The sequence below is a fragment of the Phoxinus phoxinus genome (assembly GCF_949152265.1).
Source record: "Phoxinus phoxinus genome assembly, chromosome: 12".
Classification (NCBI taxonomy): Eukaryota; Metazoa; Chordata; class Actinopteri; order Cypriniformes; family Leuciscidae; genus Phoxinus; species Phoxinus phoxinus.
The window spans coordinates 26,575,396-26,593,798 of record NC_136887.1 but is presented as its reverse complement, the minus strand read 5'-3'; the positions used below and the strand labels follow the sequence as shown (position 1 = coordinate 26,593,798).

Sequence of the window (18,403 nt, the reverse complement as noted above, 5' to 3'; positions counted from 1 at the left end):
TTGCAGTGTTTCACAGAATTTAGTCCAGCAAATAATATCTAAGGTATAACTGAACTAATATTGCCTTTCAAAAATTCATAATGGAAGATGACAGCAGCTCCTTGATTTTTTAGTTTTTCATTGGTAAGATGGCACCCTGAAAGTGCAGTTTTAAAATAGAACAGGCTTCAGATTTTGCAGTGACTAAATGGGGGAGGGGGAGTGTTATATTACATATTTGGTTCAATTCATATTTTCTAATCATGTCACATCTAGAAATAAAGTTTAATAATAATTCCCAAATGTAAAAAAAAGGTCCTTAGCTTCAGCCGATATTTAATTGGCTAAATTTTGTATAAATCTTTTCTAGCTATAAAATTATTTCTAAAAATCCTTGTGCATGAATGATGAACTAATGGGATCCCTGGGATTTATTATTATTTAGTTATTATCATAACCCTGTGATTAAAATGTGGGGGAGGAAAAAAAATGGTTATAGAAATATATGGTATGAAAATAAAAGAAAATGAGGGACTTGATGCCAGATTATTTTTTAAATTATTTTAGTTAATGTGATAGTTCACCCAAAAGTTTTTGTTTCAAGATGTCCCAAACCTGTATGAATTTATTTCTTATATTTTGAAGAATGTCAATGGGGCCCATCAACTTGTAACCCATATTCTTCAAAACATCATATTTTATGTTCAGCAGAAGAAAGAAATTCATACAGGTTGGAACATCTTGAGGGTGACTGAGTAAATGATGACAGAATTTTTATTTTTGGGTGAACTATCCCTTTAATTTGTTCCAATGGAGATATTCAACAAATAATGATGTCACTGATGTGGGTTGTAATATTGCCTAACCACTGCTGAGTTGTTGCAAGAATTTGGTATTTGCCAGCAAATGGTAACAAAGGTCTCACTGAGCGGATGAAATTTAGGCCAGCAATACAGAAACCTCCAATGTAAATTGTGATCTTGCACCATGAAAGTACAGAAATTATTTGATTAATAGCATGTTTTTCACTCAGATGTGCTGATATAGAACACCACCAAATGTACAAATAAATAAACAAACACCTCGTATATAGTGTGAAATATTTAATGGCACAAAAAATATAAAGATGGCAGTTTGTTTTAGGATAGATTTGGTCAAATGGTTAGCTTGGCATTTTTAATATACATATAAAGTGCTGGAAATGTCATTAGGAAACCAGTAGAAAAAAGAATCAATTGTTTAAAAATATATAATTTAAGGTATTTTAGATTTATCAGTTGGGAAATACACTATTGTTATCAAACAGAACAGGTGGAATTTTATTTAGTTGTCTGGTTTGTGAATATTTCAAGTTGTGCTCACAAAACTAAGCCTGCCAAGTTATTACATTAAATGTTTAAATTATTTACATCAAATGCAATAGACATTTTCTGACTTGAAATATCAAAGGCCTCCACAATTGCACTTTTCACTTCTGCATTTCTCAGTCCTTACTGTTTCTGTTTCTCCTTCTCTTTGTCTTTTGAACCAAAAAAGGCTGAAGCAACAGCAAGAGCTCCAAAGCTAAACGCTGCAACGAGTCCGACTCCAACACCAATCTCCACCGCTTTACGCACCTATTAGAATGGACAGAAAGCATTTATATTAATTCACGGTATGATAAGCTAAGTGCCCTTTACTGTTGCCTAAATTAACATTAAATATTTTACCATAAAACAGCCCTGTAATCATGGCGTAGTATGCGGGGCTCAACTCAAAAGTAACTATGCATGTAATGTAGGTATTTTAATAAATTTCAAATTTAAGTATTATAATTACTATTGACTTGAACTAACTTATTAACTACTATATAAGGTCAAAGAGGTTTAGCTGACAAAAAAGTTAGGGAATCCCTGCATTGCATGCAAATATAAAATGATGCAAATTTTTATGGTTAAATGACTCACTGTGATAATTCAGATACGAATTGTGTTCATCAGGAGTGTATTAGAAATGCAATGTTGCAATGCTGCGTGTCCCAGTGGTCACATGACTAGTGGCTAGTCTTTGTGTGTGCGATTCAACAAACCTGGAAGAACTTCTGAATGTATAGAAGCAGTAGACTTTTTTTTTTAGAAAGGAATATGTAAAAGATAAAAAAGTAGTTGTTGGGAGAGAATCAATGAATCATGAATAATTGACTGCCATTGCGAAAATAACATGTAATCAATAAAAAAGTAACTAGTCTGATTACGAGCATTTTAAAACATAATATAATGGAATTACATGTACATTATTTTTTTTAGCCTGATTACATAATCCAGATTACATGTAATCAGTTACTAGCTAGCAAAGATGCGTGCTTGCTTCTCTCTGTAGTCATAATAAAATCACTTCAGTATTATTATATGGAGTTACACTGAGTGTGAATATGTAGGTTTACTATAGAAAAGCTAAAATGTGAATAAAATGGTAACTGACCAAATCAACAGCCTCAGTCTGCAAATTTTAGAGAACTTAATGAGGCACTACAATTCATACTTCTATGAATTATCTGAATGTTCAAACTGTACCTGGCGGGAATGTGGCTTTCCGTATCTCAACTCCGTAACAAAGTGCTCACAGTTCCCTCTAAAGACACAATATGGAAGTTCTCGACCCACAAAATTTTCTGCGTCCCGTAGAATAGCACAAATGGGATGTGGCTCGTATTTGTCATCCAGAAGGTTGTTGATACGGTATTCATCATTGCCAACTACTTCATACAGTTCTTCTTTCTTCACTGTGGCTTTGTCACATGCTACTGACATCATACTGTAGGCCCCAGCTTGAGCATGCTCAGCTATAGAGAAAGAAATGGTAAAGTAAAAACAAAAAATAAAATGCGCAAGCAGCGCAACCTTAACATGTTCAAAAAGCTGTCACTTAAATGGAATGTTTTAGATTCAATTCAAGATCAACTCAATAGGAAGCATGTAAAGCATGTAAATAACCCACAGGGTGGTGCCAGGTGAATCACAAAACCATCGCCAACATAAATAGCCCAGTGCTGATATGTTCTTCGGAAGATTTCAATGAGGTCTCCAGGCTCCGGCTTCTTATCATCCTAAAAGACAACATCAGGCGTAATATTGTGTTACATTTTGATAGAACCATTTATCTTGTCAATAATATATTATATTGTTTAACTCAAATAACTAAATATTGCACTTGTGGGTTTCAATTCATTTTGATGGTCACTTTAACACAGACTACAGACTTTATTCACATCAGCACCATCTTTGAAAGGAATTAAGGAATGAAAGAGAAGCTGTGAGGGATAGACATACAAGTATCTCTCTTCGGTGGGTTGTCTACTGTTATTTAATCTGTGTGTTTGGATTGTTCTGTTGACGAAACACCGCAAACATATCTATCCAAGAAATTTCAGTTGACAAAAAAAACTCCCGACAGTAGCCTATGAGCTGTGGAAAAGTTTAAGTGATCTAGCTTTATACAGCTTTTTTTACAGCGGAAGCCTTTGAAAACACGGTGAGTCTATCCCTCACAGCCTCGCTTTCATAGCTGTCATGGCGCTGCTCTGAATAAGGTCTATAAGTAACGTTATGACTACGTCTATATGAAGGTAATATGATGCCATAAAGAATCGCATGCACAGGGTAAGATTTGTGAAAGTGTAGGCTACATAAGATTGCGAGCGTAAATGAAATTTGCGTGTGCAAGAGAAGATTTGTAAAGGTAGGGGAGAGCAGGGGCGAAAGTACCATTTTTCAGAAAAACATAATTTTAAAAGATGATGGTTTAGACAGATATATATTTTTTGCTGTGGTCAGTCACTCACAAGTGTGGTCTATCAATACCAGGTGGTATTTTGTAAAAATGTAGAATGACTTCAGTATAATTTCACTTTGAACTTAAGACTGCTCATGTTACTTTCGACCCCGTCAGTTGGGACGAAAGTAACACACAGGTGGGTCAAAAGTAACACAACATATATACAAGATAGATTTTTTGTGTTACTCTTGTTTTTTTATTTTATTAGCCTAAATATACTTGAGTATGACCTTGTTAACATGTAGGCTAACTGCAAACATTTTTTGGCCTTTATCTTTGCAAAAAAATAATTTTAAAATGAAAATGTAAATTAAGGTTTTAAATTTGAATTTGATTGTGCCTGGTAAAAAAGGGTTTGGGCGGGTGGACAAAATTTGGGCTGGTTTGGGGTCAGTTCGGCGGTTTTCAAACATCTACATTTTAAAGTATAATTGGTTAAAAAACTAAACTAAAGTGTGCATGTAGTGCATAAAATCAGTCATCATGACATTACTAAACACACACATGCAGCGCAGAGTCAGCTGGCGTTGGTGTTGACGTCACCGACGAGCACACACTTTTAGCCAATCAATGAGCGATCAGCAGGAAGACGCGATTTAGCGCGATAACTTGTAGCTGTATGTGATCGCTAATGCCGAAGTGACATACAGTAAGTTGCATCTACAGTAAAGAGTGAGATAGTGAGCAACTCTATAAACGTACACATGTGGGGCTTGATGACTCGATGGTGAATAACTGATGAGGAGAGCACAGTTGAATGACTTGAATTGAAATTGAATATGGGACGACAGCTTTCCATGGTCATGTGCACACTGGGCTAACCAGACATCTGCAACTTTTACACCGGCCAGACTGCATGCACTCTTGTCCCTGACAGCTGCTGAAAAGGTTTAAATCAACGATGAATCAGTTTTGACTGCTAAATTCTGCGTTATGTTCTGCAATGTGTGCTTCCGAGGGCTAACGTCATCGGTTAATTTCTTGATTGCCGTTTTGACAGTGTCCACCTGGACTTTTAAAGTCATATATTTGCTAATTCTCCATAATTATTGCCCTGGTTTGATCCGTTTTCCTTGGAATTTTTTTATTTTTATTTTTTATTTTACCATCGTTATTTTGTTTTAAGGAGATACAAATTGACATGGCATGGCTATAAAATGATATCACATTATTTTGGTAGTAAAATTTTGGGCGTTTTTTTCTTGGAGTGGGCGGGTTTTGGTGAGCTTTTGGGCTGGAAATCACCGTCCCGATCGGACCGCAGCGTCCTAAAACGCCCTAAGTTGACATGTATACTTGCAATGTTTAGTCCGTAGAATGTCTGTATTAAAGATGTAGCAGATGGTATGCAGTCTACTAGTGGACAAACAGTTGCAATGATACTTACAGTCAACAGAATGTTCAAAAGGGACCATCAAAAATAAAGTGTTTCCCACTTGTGAATAGATAAAAAAAATAAAAGAAAGTGAAAGTGTGCTTGCTGCGGTTTTGTTAACTTTTCCTAAACGTATCTGCGCACTGTGCATAGACATCTTGTTTCAGAAATGTTTCTAGCGATTTCTGACCGTTGTTTTAGAAAACAAAATCGTATATTTATTGCATAAAATTCCTCTGTAACGGACCTTGAGCAATAAGCACACATAATTACCAAACTGTGCAATAGTATCAAACTACGTCATCATCAATAACAGCGCTTTGTATTTGCTATTTAACGTGTTTGATTTATTCCGTTTGTTTTGGATTATTGAAAAAAATTTTTTTACCTTTGTTGAAGCCATGGCAACCTATAATCCTATGAGAAACACACAACAAATATATTTTAGACCGTTTCCATCAGGTGCTAATATCAGTGTTTGATATATCCCTAGCAGTAATTTCGATCAAAACTTAAAATATATTTACCAATTTCAAAATCAAACCTACGCCACTGGCCTACAATGACTTTAGAGGGCAGCAAATTTGCAACAATAACCCGCTAACCAACGTTACGTAAAAGAACGTTCTGGAAATTTATTCATATTTTAGCCAATGTAGCCTACGTGAACATGAAGACGATCATACACAAAAAAAAATAAGTTGGAACATCGGGGGTAGCCTAAAACATCACAATGTAGGAACAACTCGACAAGTAACGGCTCTACTACAAACAAATAAACAGCTTGCTCTCTACGATCTATGCTTTGAACACAATCTTAATATCGTACTCGAGTGCGTAACACTTAAATAATTAAGAAATCATACTTACAATGGTGAATGTTTCAATGAGCCCCAATCCGTGTATTTGTGTCTGAAGTAACATCAGAGACTATAGCTACATGAGGTGATGATGTGACTGTTGACAGAGCGTATTCGACCAATCAGCGTGAGGGGCATTCAGCTTAGACATCATGACGCCCTTAAAGGGATCTTGATGGTTTTATTTATATATCTAAAAAAATAACATTTATAATATATCTACAATTTTACTGACGTTAAGTTATCAAATGTTTTGCGAATCACAATATACTGTTTGGTCGTATTTTAAAATGCATATTTATTCTTGTGTTTTCAGTTAGAGAAAATTGCCTATCCCAAATAACCACACTTTCTCTGGCTCCCACAGGTTTAAGTAAAGCAGAATTGGCAAAGAAGAAAGGCAGAGTTTCTTTTTATCCAATAAAACATTTATTCAGTTGCCATAATTTCTAAATATCAAGAAGTTTATTACTAATTATAAGTCATGATAAGTCAGTCATGGACAGTGACTGGAATCTGCACAGTGCAGTGGCTTGACACATCATCTAGTAATCTCTGGATGACGAATCCAACAATTTTCTGCCTTTTGTGATGCCTTTCTCTTTTCTTGAACAATGCTGCTTTCATAGTCCAAGAGTCATTTAAAAAAAGTACTACTAAGAATTAATCCAATAACTGCTTTTATCGTCTATGCAAAGGGAGAGAAAATAATGTCAAATAATTTACCATAATACAGCTCTGTATTCCTGTGGTTTCAAAATAACTCATTGATTAACATAGAGTAAACCTAATACATCACTAATACAAAACTCATGTATATCTTCGAGTTATATCAACTTCCAACAGGAACTTGCATGTTAACAACGGACATTGCTCTTACACATGGTTTAAATCTTAATTTATGATTTAATTGACAAGGTGAGGTTTATTGTAATCTAAATGAACATTGAGCCGTGAACACCAGCTACATACAAGTTTCTCTTTTCACTATGGCTTGACCAGTTGCAGCTATGGGGAAATAGAAAAGCAGAACAAAAAATGCTCAGTCTTTTTGTATAATAATAAATCCATAAGCGAAAAGCTTGCATTTTATGTTAAAAACTGTTAACAATTACTCTCTTAGGTAAAATTGTCTTCTGAATTGGCCAGAAATTAACTGTAAAAGCATGTGACCTTTCCAAAACAATGACTAATAAACAGAAAGTGAAAGACAAAACATCACACAAAACTGAAATAACACCATAAACATTAGCTTAACAACTATAAAATCATTCTTAAAATACAAATATATCCATTAATCCATATATATATATGACATGCAACTTTGGTTATTTAATCACCTGTATTACAGTGCTATGCATAAGTTTAGACACCCATGCTAAAGTTGACTAAAAAGAGGAATAAAAAATAATCTTTTGGAAATTGAACTTAATGCATTAATTTAAAAAAAATAGGAAAAATCCAACCTTTAAGGACACCAATTTTCTTTGTGAATGAATAATGTATCGTAAATAAAAAAATGTTCTTCCTTAAAATACAGGGTGCATAAGTTTGGACACCCCTATGTTAAATTCCCATAGAGGCAGGCAGATTTTTATTTTTAAAGGCCAGTTACTATATGGATCCAGGATACTCTGCATCCTGATAAAGTTCCCTTGGCCTCTGGAATTAAAATAGCCCCACATCATCACATAGCCTTCACCACACCTGGAGATTGGCATGGTTTTATTTCAGTTAGCCTAACAGCTGGTTTGATTTGCATTGAGAGATGATCTTATAGAAAGTACTCCATGCCAATCTCCAGGTATGGTGAAGGGTGTGTGATGATGTGGGGATATTTTAATTCCAAAGGCCAAGGGAACTTTATCAGGATGCATAGTATCCTGGATCCATGAAGTAACTGGCCTTTAAAAATAAAAATCTGCCTGCCTCTATGTGAATTTAACATAGGGGTGTCCAAACTTATGCACCCTGTATTTTAAGGAAGAACATTTATTTATTTACGATACATTATTCATTCACAAAGAAAATTGGTGTCCTTAAAGGTTGGATTTTTCCTATTTTTTTAAATCAAGGCATTAAGTTCAATTTCCAAAAGATGATTTTTTATTCCTCTTTTTATTCAACTTTAGCATGGGTGTCTAAACTTATGCATAGCACTGTATGTTTGTAATGAACTTGTGTTGTACTACCACATCACCATTACCAATATATATGTAGAGCCCATTGCTTACTCAGGAGATCTCCACATTCCAGCTTCTCGTCAAAAAAGGGAAAGTAATATTAGATCATTAGATAATATTTAAAACTATTTCCATAGATAATTAGTAAAGCCAGACATTGGCCTTGTCAGTACTTTAAGCAGGTAACAAAAAAAACAAACATATAGCAGTTTTAAATAGGCTATTTAAAAACCCATCATCAGTATAACAGCATAACAAAGCAGTGTATTGTTTTCAAGTCTGTATAAAATTGATTGATGTCATGGTGACAATAGCAAGTTCTGCTGGTTTTAAAACATGACAAAACCGAAAGCCTTTTGTGTCCTTGTCAGCTTGATCCAGTGGATTGTTGTCAAGCAAGTCAAGTAACCTTTATTTATATTGATGGGGTGGATTCTGGAATCCACTGCTGCCTCAATGTATATGTAATGATGAGTGATTATAATCAAGGTTAATCAATATTTTTCCTTTTAAATATCAAATGAGTTGAATGACTTCTCTAGGCTTATGAGATTTTGCTACGTTATAGAAGTTACCTGTGATTACTGAAATGTTCTTATCATGTATTGTTATAACCAATATAATTGTAAAGTATAGCATTTGTCAACATTTATTAATATTTACATTCATTATATATCTTACTTTGTCTTAAAGAATGACAGTGTGGTTACTTGTTGCTCTCAAGTTTAATTTGTCAACCTTTGTACAATCTTCTGTACACACTGTAAACAAATAGGCCTATTGCCAGAAATTCACAGTAAAAATATTGACCATTTTTTATGTTGCCTTATTTTGAAACCCAAAACCGATTATTCCTTTAATTAATATAATGTAAATATACCTACTTGAACTACCAAAATCTGCTTTTTACTTTAAAATGTACATCACTAGTAGACTAGATACGACAGGTGGCACAATAGAAAGCCACATCATGTATTCGAGTTCTGTCCATAAACTGTCCATAAAACAAGCTCATAAAAGACGGTGCACAGGGTCATTCACAGAAAGAATAAACACCATCAGCACGGCACTAAAACAATGCAATAAACAATTAAAATTATGACATTTGAATGTTTGCTCAACCTAGTTTCCCCAGGTCTCTCATTTAGGAAACTGACCACCCTAAACCCTGCTTAGCTTCAGTGGGCAACCAGTCTTGGGCTACAGGGTGATATGGCTGCTGGCAAGATAAGACATCACATGGACTTGACACATATGCACACATCACTACCTGATTATGCCAGCATTTACCATCTTAGAAAGAAGCATAATGTTGTGTGATCGTTTTGCCTATTTCAAAGGAGCATGGACAACATTTTGTTTAAAAAAATGTCACAACCCAGTTTGTAATTTGTATAGTTATCTTTATCACGCTAAGCTCATGTGAACACAATGCACATATACCGCCACACCTCAAAACATATAATGCCACTGCCACGCCTAAAAAAAAATGACATTTGAAATGGATTAACATCTTGTTCAGTCATTAAGGTAGTCCAGTCATTCTGATTGTCTGTGCTAGGCTAAAGTTTTTCGTGAAATTTGAGAGCTGGTGCAAAATTTTCAGTGGGTGTTGGGTTCTGTAATTTCTGTATACATACACATGCACAAAAAAATCTACCTTGATATGAACAATAATAAAATAAGAGTTTTATGAAAACACACAACTTGAAAAATAATTACACAATGAAAAATGTTTGGTCAAATATTTAATGGCACAAAAATAGCAAAACAGCAGTTAGTTTGAAGATTAATTTGGTCAAATATTTTGAATTATATTATAAAAGTGTTTGAAAGTTCATTAGAAAACTAAATTAACAAAAACAAAATGCACTATTATTGAGTTAGCAAACAACATCACAGATTATACATTCGGTTTATGAATCTTTACATTTAAGATGTAGTCAAGTTATTACATTAGATTTTATCAGATGCATCAAATAATTAGCTGACTTCCAAAAGACCTCCACAATTGTGCTTTCAGTTCTTCATTTCCCAATACTCAGCGTTTCTGCTTTTCTTTGTTTTTTGAACCAAAAAAAGCAAAAGCAGCGACAGCAGCAATAATTCCTAAGCCAGCCACTGCAGCACCACCAATCACCACCGCTTGTTGCACCTAAGAATAAACAAAGTATATTCATTTATTGTGTGATAGTTCATGAAAACTTCAGACAGAGCTTGTGTGACCATAATCCAAATCATATTTGATCTATTTGAATAATAAATAAATTAATGTAAATTATTTTACCATAATACAGTCCTATAATCCTGTGATTGTTTTTAAATTTGACACTTTCAGGGATGCTTGAAAGTTTGTGAACCTTTTAGAATTTTCTTTATTTCTGCATAAATATGACCGAAAAGTAGACAAAGAGAACCCAACCAAACAAATGAGAAACATGTATACTTTGTCATTTATTTATTGAGAAAAAATTATTCAGTATTACATATCTGTGAGTGCGTTCAGTAGGCCTATATCTGGTGTGACCCTGTGGATTGTGGCGTCCAAACTCTTTAGAGACGATTTTCTATTTTCCCAGCTTGATGACAACAACAACTCTTTTTTTCTCAGAAAACTACTTCGTTTGTGCCATGATACACTTCCACAAACACGTGTTGTGAAGATCAGACTTTGTTAGATCCCTGTTCTTTAAATAAAACAGGACTCTCAGTAACACCGGATTGTCATCATCGAGTGAAATAGAAACAGATGGAAATTAACACCTTCAAATTAACTGCTATTCCTAGAGGTTCACATAGACTACTTTTACCACTCAAGTATATGTAATATTTGATAATTTTCCAGAATACGTAAATTACCAAGTATAATATTTTTGTCTTGAATTGGTTCTCTTTGTTTTTTGGGTCATAATTATGCAGAAATATAGAACATTCTAAATGCTTCACAAACTTTCAAGCACCACTGAGTACATTATAATTCACTAATATACAGTTACACTATTATTTGTGTGAATTATCTCAACATGTCAACTAATCGTACCTGACGGGACTGTGCCTTTCCGTATCTTAGCTCCGTAACAAAGTGCTCACAGTTCCAAGTAAAAACACTATATGGAAGTTCTCGACCCAAAAGACCATATGCATCCCGTAGAATAGCATGAATGGGACGTGGCTCATATTCCTTATCCAAAAGGTTGTTGATACGATATTCATCATTGCCAACTACTTTACAAAGTTGTTCTTTCTTCACTGTGGCTTTCTCATCTAGTACTGACATCATACTGTAGGCCCCAGCCTGAGCATGCTCAGCTATAGAGAAAGAAATGGAAAAGCAAGCCAAAAACAACAACAACAAAAAACAGGTTAAATTCAAGATCAACTCAATAGGAAGCATGTAAAGCATGTAAATAACCCACAGGGTGGTGCCAGGTGAATCACAAAACCATCGCCAACATAAATAGCCCAGTGCTGATATGTTCCTCGGAAGATTTCAATGAGGTCTCCAGGCTCCGGCTTCTTATCATCCTAAGAGACATCAGGCGTAATATTGTGGTACATTTTAATAGAACCACTTTGTCAAATAAAATATCTCACACTGTATAACTAAAATAACTCAATACCATTGCACTTGTGAATAGATAAAAAGGTTTTGTTAACTTTATAGGCTATCTGCACAAAGATTGATGCTTGTTTCAGAGAGGTAACTTAGCTCTTTCATTTGCATTTTATTATAGGCTACAGTTTTTAATAGTCTCTGTTGCTTTAATAAAATTCCCATGTAACACACCTTGAGAATAAATAAGCATACATCATTAATTTCCAAACTGGACATTTCATCAATAACAAAAGCACCAAAATAATCAATTTGCTATTTAATAGCTACTACATTTAATTCATGTTAAGGTTGTTTCAGTTAAAAGACCGCTTTAGCCGATGTGTTTGATATCTCACCTTGACCTTTGTCGATTCCATGTTTTTACTCCTATGGGAAAAATATAACAACGACATTTAGACATTAGTTTCCACCACCCGATGATCTGAAAGCGACTCTTTACTGTTGAATTTACGGATGTCGTTTATTTAACGTTATTCATAAAATGACTTGAGAGGGCAGCACATTTGTGACCATTTAAATTTCAACGTAAAGGAACACTTCAGTTACTGGAAAATTATATCACATGTAACTTAACAGTTAGGCTGAATAATAGGAAGGCAATGCGATAGAGTAGGTTAGGCGTTATTTTCATCGGAAATAAACTGACTCGTTAAGTAGACTTTGGTCAACAAACTAGGCTAACTGACTAACAAGTCTTCATTTCGTAACATGTTCTTAAATAATTAACGTTATAACAGTTACTTACAATGTATGTTTCAGTGTTTCTCTGAAGTAAAAATAACGGCTAAGTTAACTTATTCAGTCAGGCGGTGTGACTGGGGAGGGAATCAGCGTACTGGATGGAGTCAGTGGACGCCCTTATTCTTTTATTATTCTAGACTGATTTTATGTTTTAGGGTAGTAATAAAAAAAACAATAATAAAAAAGCAAGAGTGGGTTTAGATGTCGACTTGTCCGTCATACTGCCACAAATGGTCAATGTTGTTGTCCTTATAAATAAACTTTAACCTCGTATTAATAGCTTCACCATGTGTATTAAATTCATGGAAGATAAAGTTCGAACAGCGTTGAACATCCAACAAAATAACCCAGGATTATACAATTAGTTAGTCCGTTTCCAATGACACTGCCTGTGTTAACAATTTTGTAATTGTAACATTTTTCTCGGTGTTGATGGAGGCTGCAGTTTCAAACAAAACAGCTCTCCTAAACGACAGAGGGCGATATGTGTAACCAAAACGTTATTTCCCATGTGGCGAAAGAATGTGAGTGAGTTTTCACCAGGTTTACACACTGCCTGGTGCATCATTTATTGAAACGGTGTTGATTAAAAGTGCCAACGGCTGCACTTTTCATTTACAATTTGCCATTGTAGTTGTTAATTTTTATGTAAATAAAATATTTTCATGGTTTATTTTGCTTAAGAATATAAACGATGTCCGCGATATTCGAGGGGGATGCCATGTCAGCCATACAGAAGTCTCACTGCCACACTTCTCTAAACAATTACAGGTGAGCAATGATATAATAGTCATACAGGTTACCACTAACTCGTACATTAATGCTTCAATTTATGGAAGGAACTCCAGTTTGCATTTGACTGCATTATCTGTATAAAGGAACAACGTATCGTTCTCATTTTACTGTCATTAAGGTTATTTTTTTCATTCTTATTCTCGTCTTTAAGTGTAATTAGTAAATTATACAGCCTGCATGCGTTTTGCCATTTCAGTCTAATAGGTCACTACAAGTTTAGGCATAACTACTCGAAAATGCTTATGGTAATTGCATGTCCATTTTGGATGCAGTGCCATTCCATTGCCTTTCTGTCATTGCATTTATGTTATTTCAGAGTTAAATAATAATAATAATCATGGTATTGTAAACAGTTTTACATTGCTAAATCATTAATTAACATGTATATTTATTAGTATATTTTTAAATAAACATTTCCACAGTTATTGCCCAGAAAAAAAGATACAGTTTATCAGACATTTTGTGCCAATATGCCTTAACCGTGGCCTGTTGTCATACTGTATATGATTTGTTGGAAGGGAAACTAAAATGGCCTATTACAGGCTTTTAAAATGTAAAACTGTTATGAAACAATTCATTAAACAGCACAAATGTAAAAAATTCAAACCATTGTTTTGGCTATATATTAAAATATTTAAATTAATAAATTTTATATATAATTAGAACATTTTAAATATGTTATGAATAAATTGAAAGTACAAATATTCCATGCTACTCAATAAATACATGGTCATAAAACAGCACATGATTTTAAAGTAGTTTTGGATAAAATATAGCCTAGCATTTCTCACTGCTGTTACTGCTTGACATGAATATAAGATGTATAAGGAAATTTGGGTTATGTTAAGATATGTGCATAAGTGTTTAAAAAATTAAATTCGTTCTATACCAACTGTCCTTTTTTTCCCCCTTTTCCATCAGTCCTCAAGAGCTGGCTTTAGAAATTAAAGCTTTCATCAGCGGCGTCGACCAGACACAGGGACGGAAACTCAGTGTTCGGGATCATGCCCGCTGTGCAGTACGGCTCCTTCGAACTGTGCCAGCCTGCCGTGGAGCTGTCTTGGAGCACCTGAGGGGAGTTTATGATGAATATGTTGCATCCTTTCTTCAAGATTTGGAGGCGGAGGGTGAAAATGGAGGTACCGGTACAAGTGGAGGAGGCAGCACCAGTGTATCCAATTTGGAGGATGTTATTAAAGAAGTCCATGCAGTCCTCTCAGAATTTATCAAGCTTAGTCCTAAAGCTTGGGCTCCACTTGTGTCCACATGGGCCGTAGACCTTCTTGGCCAGCTTAGCAGCAAGCATGCAGGACGACGGGCAGCTCCTCACTCGTCCAGCCTGAATGAGCTGTTGCAGCTTTGGATGTCGTGTGCAGCTACTCGCTCACTTATGGAGTGCTACTCTCAGTGTCTAGCAGCCATGTTGGCCTGGTGCCCCGATGCCTGTGTGGATGCCTTGCTGGATACCTCTGTCCAACACTCTCCTCATTTTGACTGGGTTGTCGCTCACATTGGTTCAGCTTTTCCTGGCACTATTATCAGCAGGGTGCTGGCTTGTGGCCTCAAAGACTTTTATGCACATGGGTATTCCTCAGCTGAGAAGGTCAACCTACAGCAGGCAATAGAAAAGAGCTGTAGAGTTCCCAAAATAGGCTCAGTGGTTGGTATCCTTGGGCACTTGGCCTCCAGACATTCTGATAGCATCAAGAAAGAGCTTCTCAGGATGTTTCAGGATAGTCTGTCTCCACCCCCTCAAAATGTACCTCTGCATTCATCCGGGGCAGGCGGGTGGGAGAACTCCCCTCATCTCCGTAGGGCCACTGTACCTTTCTTGCTTCAACTGGCTGCTCTTTCCCCTACTCTCCTGGGTGCCGTTTCTGCAGAGCTAGTGGAGTTTCTCAGACCGCCTGTCCTAGTTCAACTCCAGGCTCAGTTCCAGGCCTTGCCCCGGGAGGAAGTCGAGAATATGTTGGGTCTAGCGGTGCATCTCATAAGCCAAAGCCCTTCGGGTGGAGCAAGGGTGCTAAAGTTCCTTGCGGATACTGCCACACCATCTTCAGTGATTATATCAGGCCCTACACCCTCTCCCCATGATAGTATTCGAGAAGCCTGTGACCGCTTACTGCAAATGCTTCTGCTACATCTTCACAAGCTGGTCCACAACCGTCCAGAGGGTGATGAACCCTTCCCACAGTCCTCTGCTGCCTCAGCAATGCCACAAGTGATCCCATTTCTAGAGGAGCTCCAGGGACACATAGGTGATCTGTGTGCTGAAACTCTCCGGCTTGAGCGGAAGAGGCACCTATGGTTGCATCAGCTCCTGTGCCTGCTATCGGTGTATGGCGGCCCGAGCGTGGCCACTGAAGCTTTGTGTCAGCTCTTCACTCAAGCCCGAAACCCAGAGGAGCTCGCTCTAGCCTCACAATTGTACACCCCACTTTCCATTTCACTTTCTGGGTTGCTTCCCTCAACAGTAGCCCGCTGTGTTGCCCAGATCCACACTCAAACCCTTGACAACAAAGAGTTGGCTCAACTCCTGAACAACTTGGCTACTGCAGTACAGAGTCAAGAGGAGGATCGTAAAAATGGAGGGGCTACAACAGGGAGTTTAGCTCAGTCATCGATGTCTGCACAAGTCAGAGTTGCCGTTTCCAGCCACCTTCAGGATTTCTGCCCATTGCTTCTTCATGGCGACAACATGGTTTCCAAGGCAGCTGTCCGTCTGCTCTCGTGCAGCCAGCTTCCCAGAGCTTGCTCTCCAGCTCATCTGTTGCTGATATGTAGAGCAGCAGTGTCACATTTCTTTGTCTGTTTACGACTGCAAGGTGAAAGCCTCAAGTTTGAGGAAGAGGAAGTGGGCTACTCCATGCGACTGTTGTCACATCTTGCGGCCTACTCTCCTTTGACACAAAAAGCTGTGCTGCAACAACTGGTGGAGGGAGCCCTGCACAAAGGCAACCGAGATTTGTTTGGAGGTCTGCAGGAAAACCCAGGTGATGACACCACACAGTCACCCAACCTTGTCCCAGACTTGGGCATATCGCTATTGGACGTCAACTGCAAATTTGGCACTTCTGTTAACTTCTCTGGTAATGTGTGGTCTGTTTTCCACGCTGGAGTAATTGGTAAGGGTTTGAAACCTCCGTATACTCCCTCACAACCAGACCCTGATAGAATCAATCAGAATATGCAGACTTTGCTTGCAGTCATGGTTCAGTGCTGTAGTTCAGGTGGAGGAAGCCCTTCTGGCAATGCTAGAAATGGCTCTGCTGTAGGTACCAGTAATGGCTGCTTCCCTTCCAGTGATCCTCTCATTTCTGATGAACTTCCCCCAATTAATGCTGAAGCTGCAAAGGTAATTGCCGTAACCCTGGTAGAGAACATCTGCCCAGATGTAGCAAATGGAGAACTGTCCTGGCCTCCAGAAGAACATGCAAAAACAACAGTTGAGCGAGACATACACATTCGTCGCTGCTTTGAAAATAATCCTGTGCTGTTCCACCTCCTCCGGGTGGTCGCAGCGGGACGTCCAGCTCTGTGCTACTGCTCTGTCATTTTAAGGGCTCTACTTTCCACCTTACTGGCTCACTGGGAAGCATCAAGGGAACCAGCAGTGTCAGACTCCCCCTGGCCCCTTCAGACCTCATGTTTGCTTGTATCATGTATGGGCGAAGGCCAGCTACTACCACCAGTGTTGAGTAACATCCATGAGGTCTTCCATCTCCTCTCACCCTTTGAAGTTAGGCTACTGCTGTTGGGCGTATGGGAGTACATGCGGGGTAACAGCCCAATGCCGCAGAAATTTACCTTCTGTGCTGACCAAGGACTTTTTTTTCGTGACTTTTCACGGGATGGTGATGTTGCACGCTATATTGCACCCATCCACAGTGTTCTGCATAAGAACATTGACCGACTAGGACATCTTTGCTGGAGGTTTCAAGTTTGATGTCTGTCAAATTATGAGAAATGGTGTTAAAACCCCTGGTTCCAGAGTCACAGACTTTTTTTTTTAATTCAGATATTTTTCTACATAGTGTTAAATTAGGTGTGAAGTTGATATTTCTACGTTTTAAGAAATAACCAGATCAGATGTTCTCTCCTGCCTAGCTTTTAATCCCTTTTGTATTCTGTCTAGCTTTCTGTTGAGTTTTTTTTATATTAAGCACTGAAAAAAAAAAGTATGCTTGCATCAATGTAAGACACTTAAAAAAATCTGTTTTTGCAATTCCCTATGTTCTTTTTATTGCTGTGTGAAAAACAGTAAAAATAAAACAATGAAACCGCATAAAAATGCCTTTTTTTTTCTTTTTTCTTTTTGTTTTATACCTATTTTGGTATTTCTGTGTAAAAAAAAAAAGTAAAACCCACATAAACCAAACTAGTATTTAAGGGATAGTTTACCCAAAAATGAAAATTCCTCATATTGTTCCAAACCTGTAAGACTTTCGTTCATCTTCAGAACACAAATGAAGATCTTTTTGATGAAATCTGAGCTTTCTTTCACTCCATTTTTAGATACACATCTGACACTTTCATGCTCAAAAAGAGGTCGTAAACTAACGTTGAGCAGCTTAGTCCAAATTTTCTGAAGAGACACGGTCACTTATATATATTATACACTCATATATTATGAACAGATTGAAATAAGGCTTTTATCTGTAAATAAATATTCATCAACTCACACAGCAGTTGTGGTGAATAGAAGCTCAAGCATGTTCGCTTGACGTGCAAGAACCAATGAGGTTCATTCTCGTGTGTTACGCAGCATGTTTGAGCTTCCGCAAGAGGTTTGTTCTCGCGCGTCAAACAGGTTCGATTGTGTTTCTGTTTGCTGATGAAGGTTTATGTAAAAGCCTAAATTCAATCTGTTCAAAATTTGAAGCATGTGTGTCTCTTAAGAAAATCTGGAATAAATCACTCGATTCATATGGATTTGTGTTTACGATCTCTTTATTAACTTTTTGATGTCAAAGTAACTACCACGTAGCTATCAATGGAGGGGACAGAAAGCTCTCAGATTTCATCAAAAAGATCTTCATTT

At 36.9% G+C, this 18,403-nt stretch overlaps 3 protein-coding genes across 9 annotated transcripts; 1 reads left to right on the top strand and 2 right to left on the bottom strand.

The window, feature by feature from the left end:
- Positions 1-1,069: 1,069 nt before the first annotated feature.
- LOC307008503 (phospholipase A and acyltransferase 3-like) lies at positions 1,070-6,161 on the bottom strand. Of its 2 annotated transcripts, XM_079631325.1 has the most exons (6): positions 6,038-6,143; positions 5,556-5,584; positions 2,956-3,064; positions 2,532-2,800; positions 2,048-2,081; positions 1,070-1,595 (listed from the first exon to the last, which is right to left on the bottom strand). In XM_079631325.1, exons 2-6 carry the CDS (start codon positions 5,568-5,570, stop codon positions 1,588-1,590), a joined length of 435 nt encoding a protein of 144 aa, XP_079487451.1. In that variant the 5' UTR covers positions 5,571-5,584; positions 6,038-6,143; the 3' UTR covers positions 1,070-1,587. The 2 variants fall into 2 exon arrangements, with proteins under 2 accessions (XP_079487451.1, XP_079487450.1); XM_079631324.1 differs by lacking the exon at positions 2,048-2,081 and having other exon boundaries at positions 6,038-6,161.
- ints5 (integrator complex subunit 5) lies at positions 4,376-17,665 on the top strand. 3 transcript variants are annotated; one of them, XM_079631319.1, is made up of 3 exons: positions 4,376-4,441; positions 13,252-13,338; positions 14,284-17,642. In XM_079631319.1, the coding sequence occupies exons 2-3, from the start codon at positions 13,262-13,264 to the stop codon at positions 17,306-17,308; spliced, it is 3,102 nt and encodes a 1,033-aa protein (XP_079487445.1). In that variant the 5' UTR covers positions 4,376-4,441; positions 13,252-13,261; the 3' UTR covers positions 17,309-17,642. The 3 variants fall into 3 exon arrangements, with proteins under 3 accessions (XP_079487445.1, XP_079487444.1, XP_079487443.1); XM_079631318.1 differs by lacking the exon at positions 4,376-4,441 and adding an exon at positions 13,046-13,091; XM_079631317.1 differs by lacking the exon at positions 4,376-4,441 and having other exon boundaries at positions 13,098-13,338; positions 14,284-17,665.
- On the bottom strand, positions 9,949-13,108 carry LOC307008502 (phospholipase A and acyltransferase 3-like). Of its 4 annotated transcripts, none has more exons than XM_079631321.1 (5): positions 12,572-13,108; positions 12,162-12,192; positions 11,627-11,735; positions 11,251-11,519; positions 9,949-10,365 (listed from the first exon to the last, which is right to left on the bottom strand). In XM_079631321.1, exons 2-5 carry the CDS (start codon positions 12,180-12,182, stop codon positions 10,252-10,254), a joined length of 513 nt encoding a protein of 170 aa, XP_079487447.1. In that variant the 5' UTR covers positions 12,183-12,192; positions 12,572-13,108; the 3' UTR covers positions 9,949-10,251. The 4 variants fall into 4 exon arrangements, with proteins under 4 accessions (XP_079487447.1, XP_079487448.1, XP_079487446.1 ...); XM_079631322.1 differs by having other exon boundaries at positions 12,168-12,192; positions 12,572-12,681; XM_079631320.1 differs by lacking the exon at positions 12,572-13,108 and having other exon boundaries at positions 12,162-12,251.
- Positions 17,666-18,403: the final 738 nt, after the last annotated feature.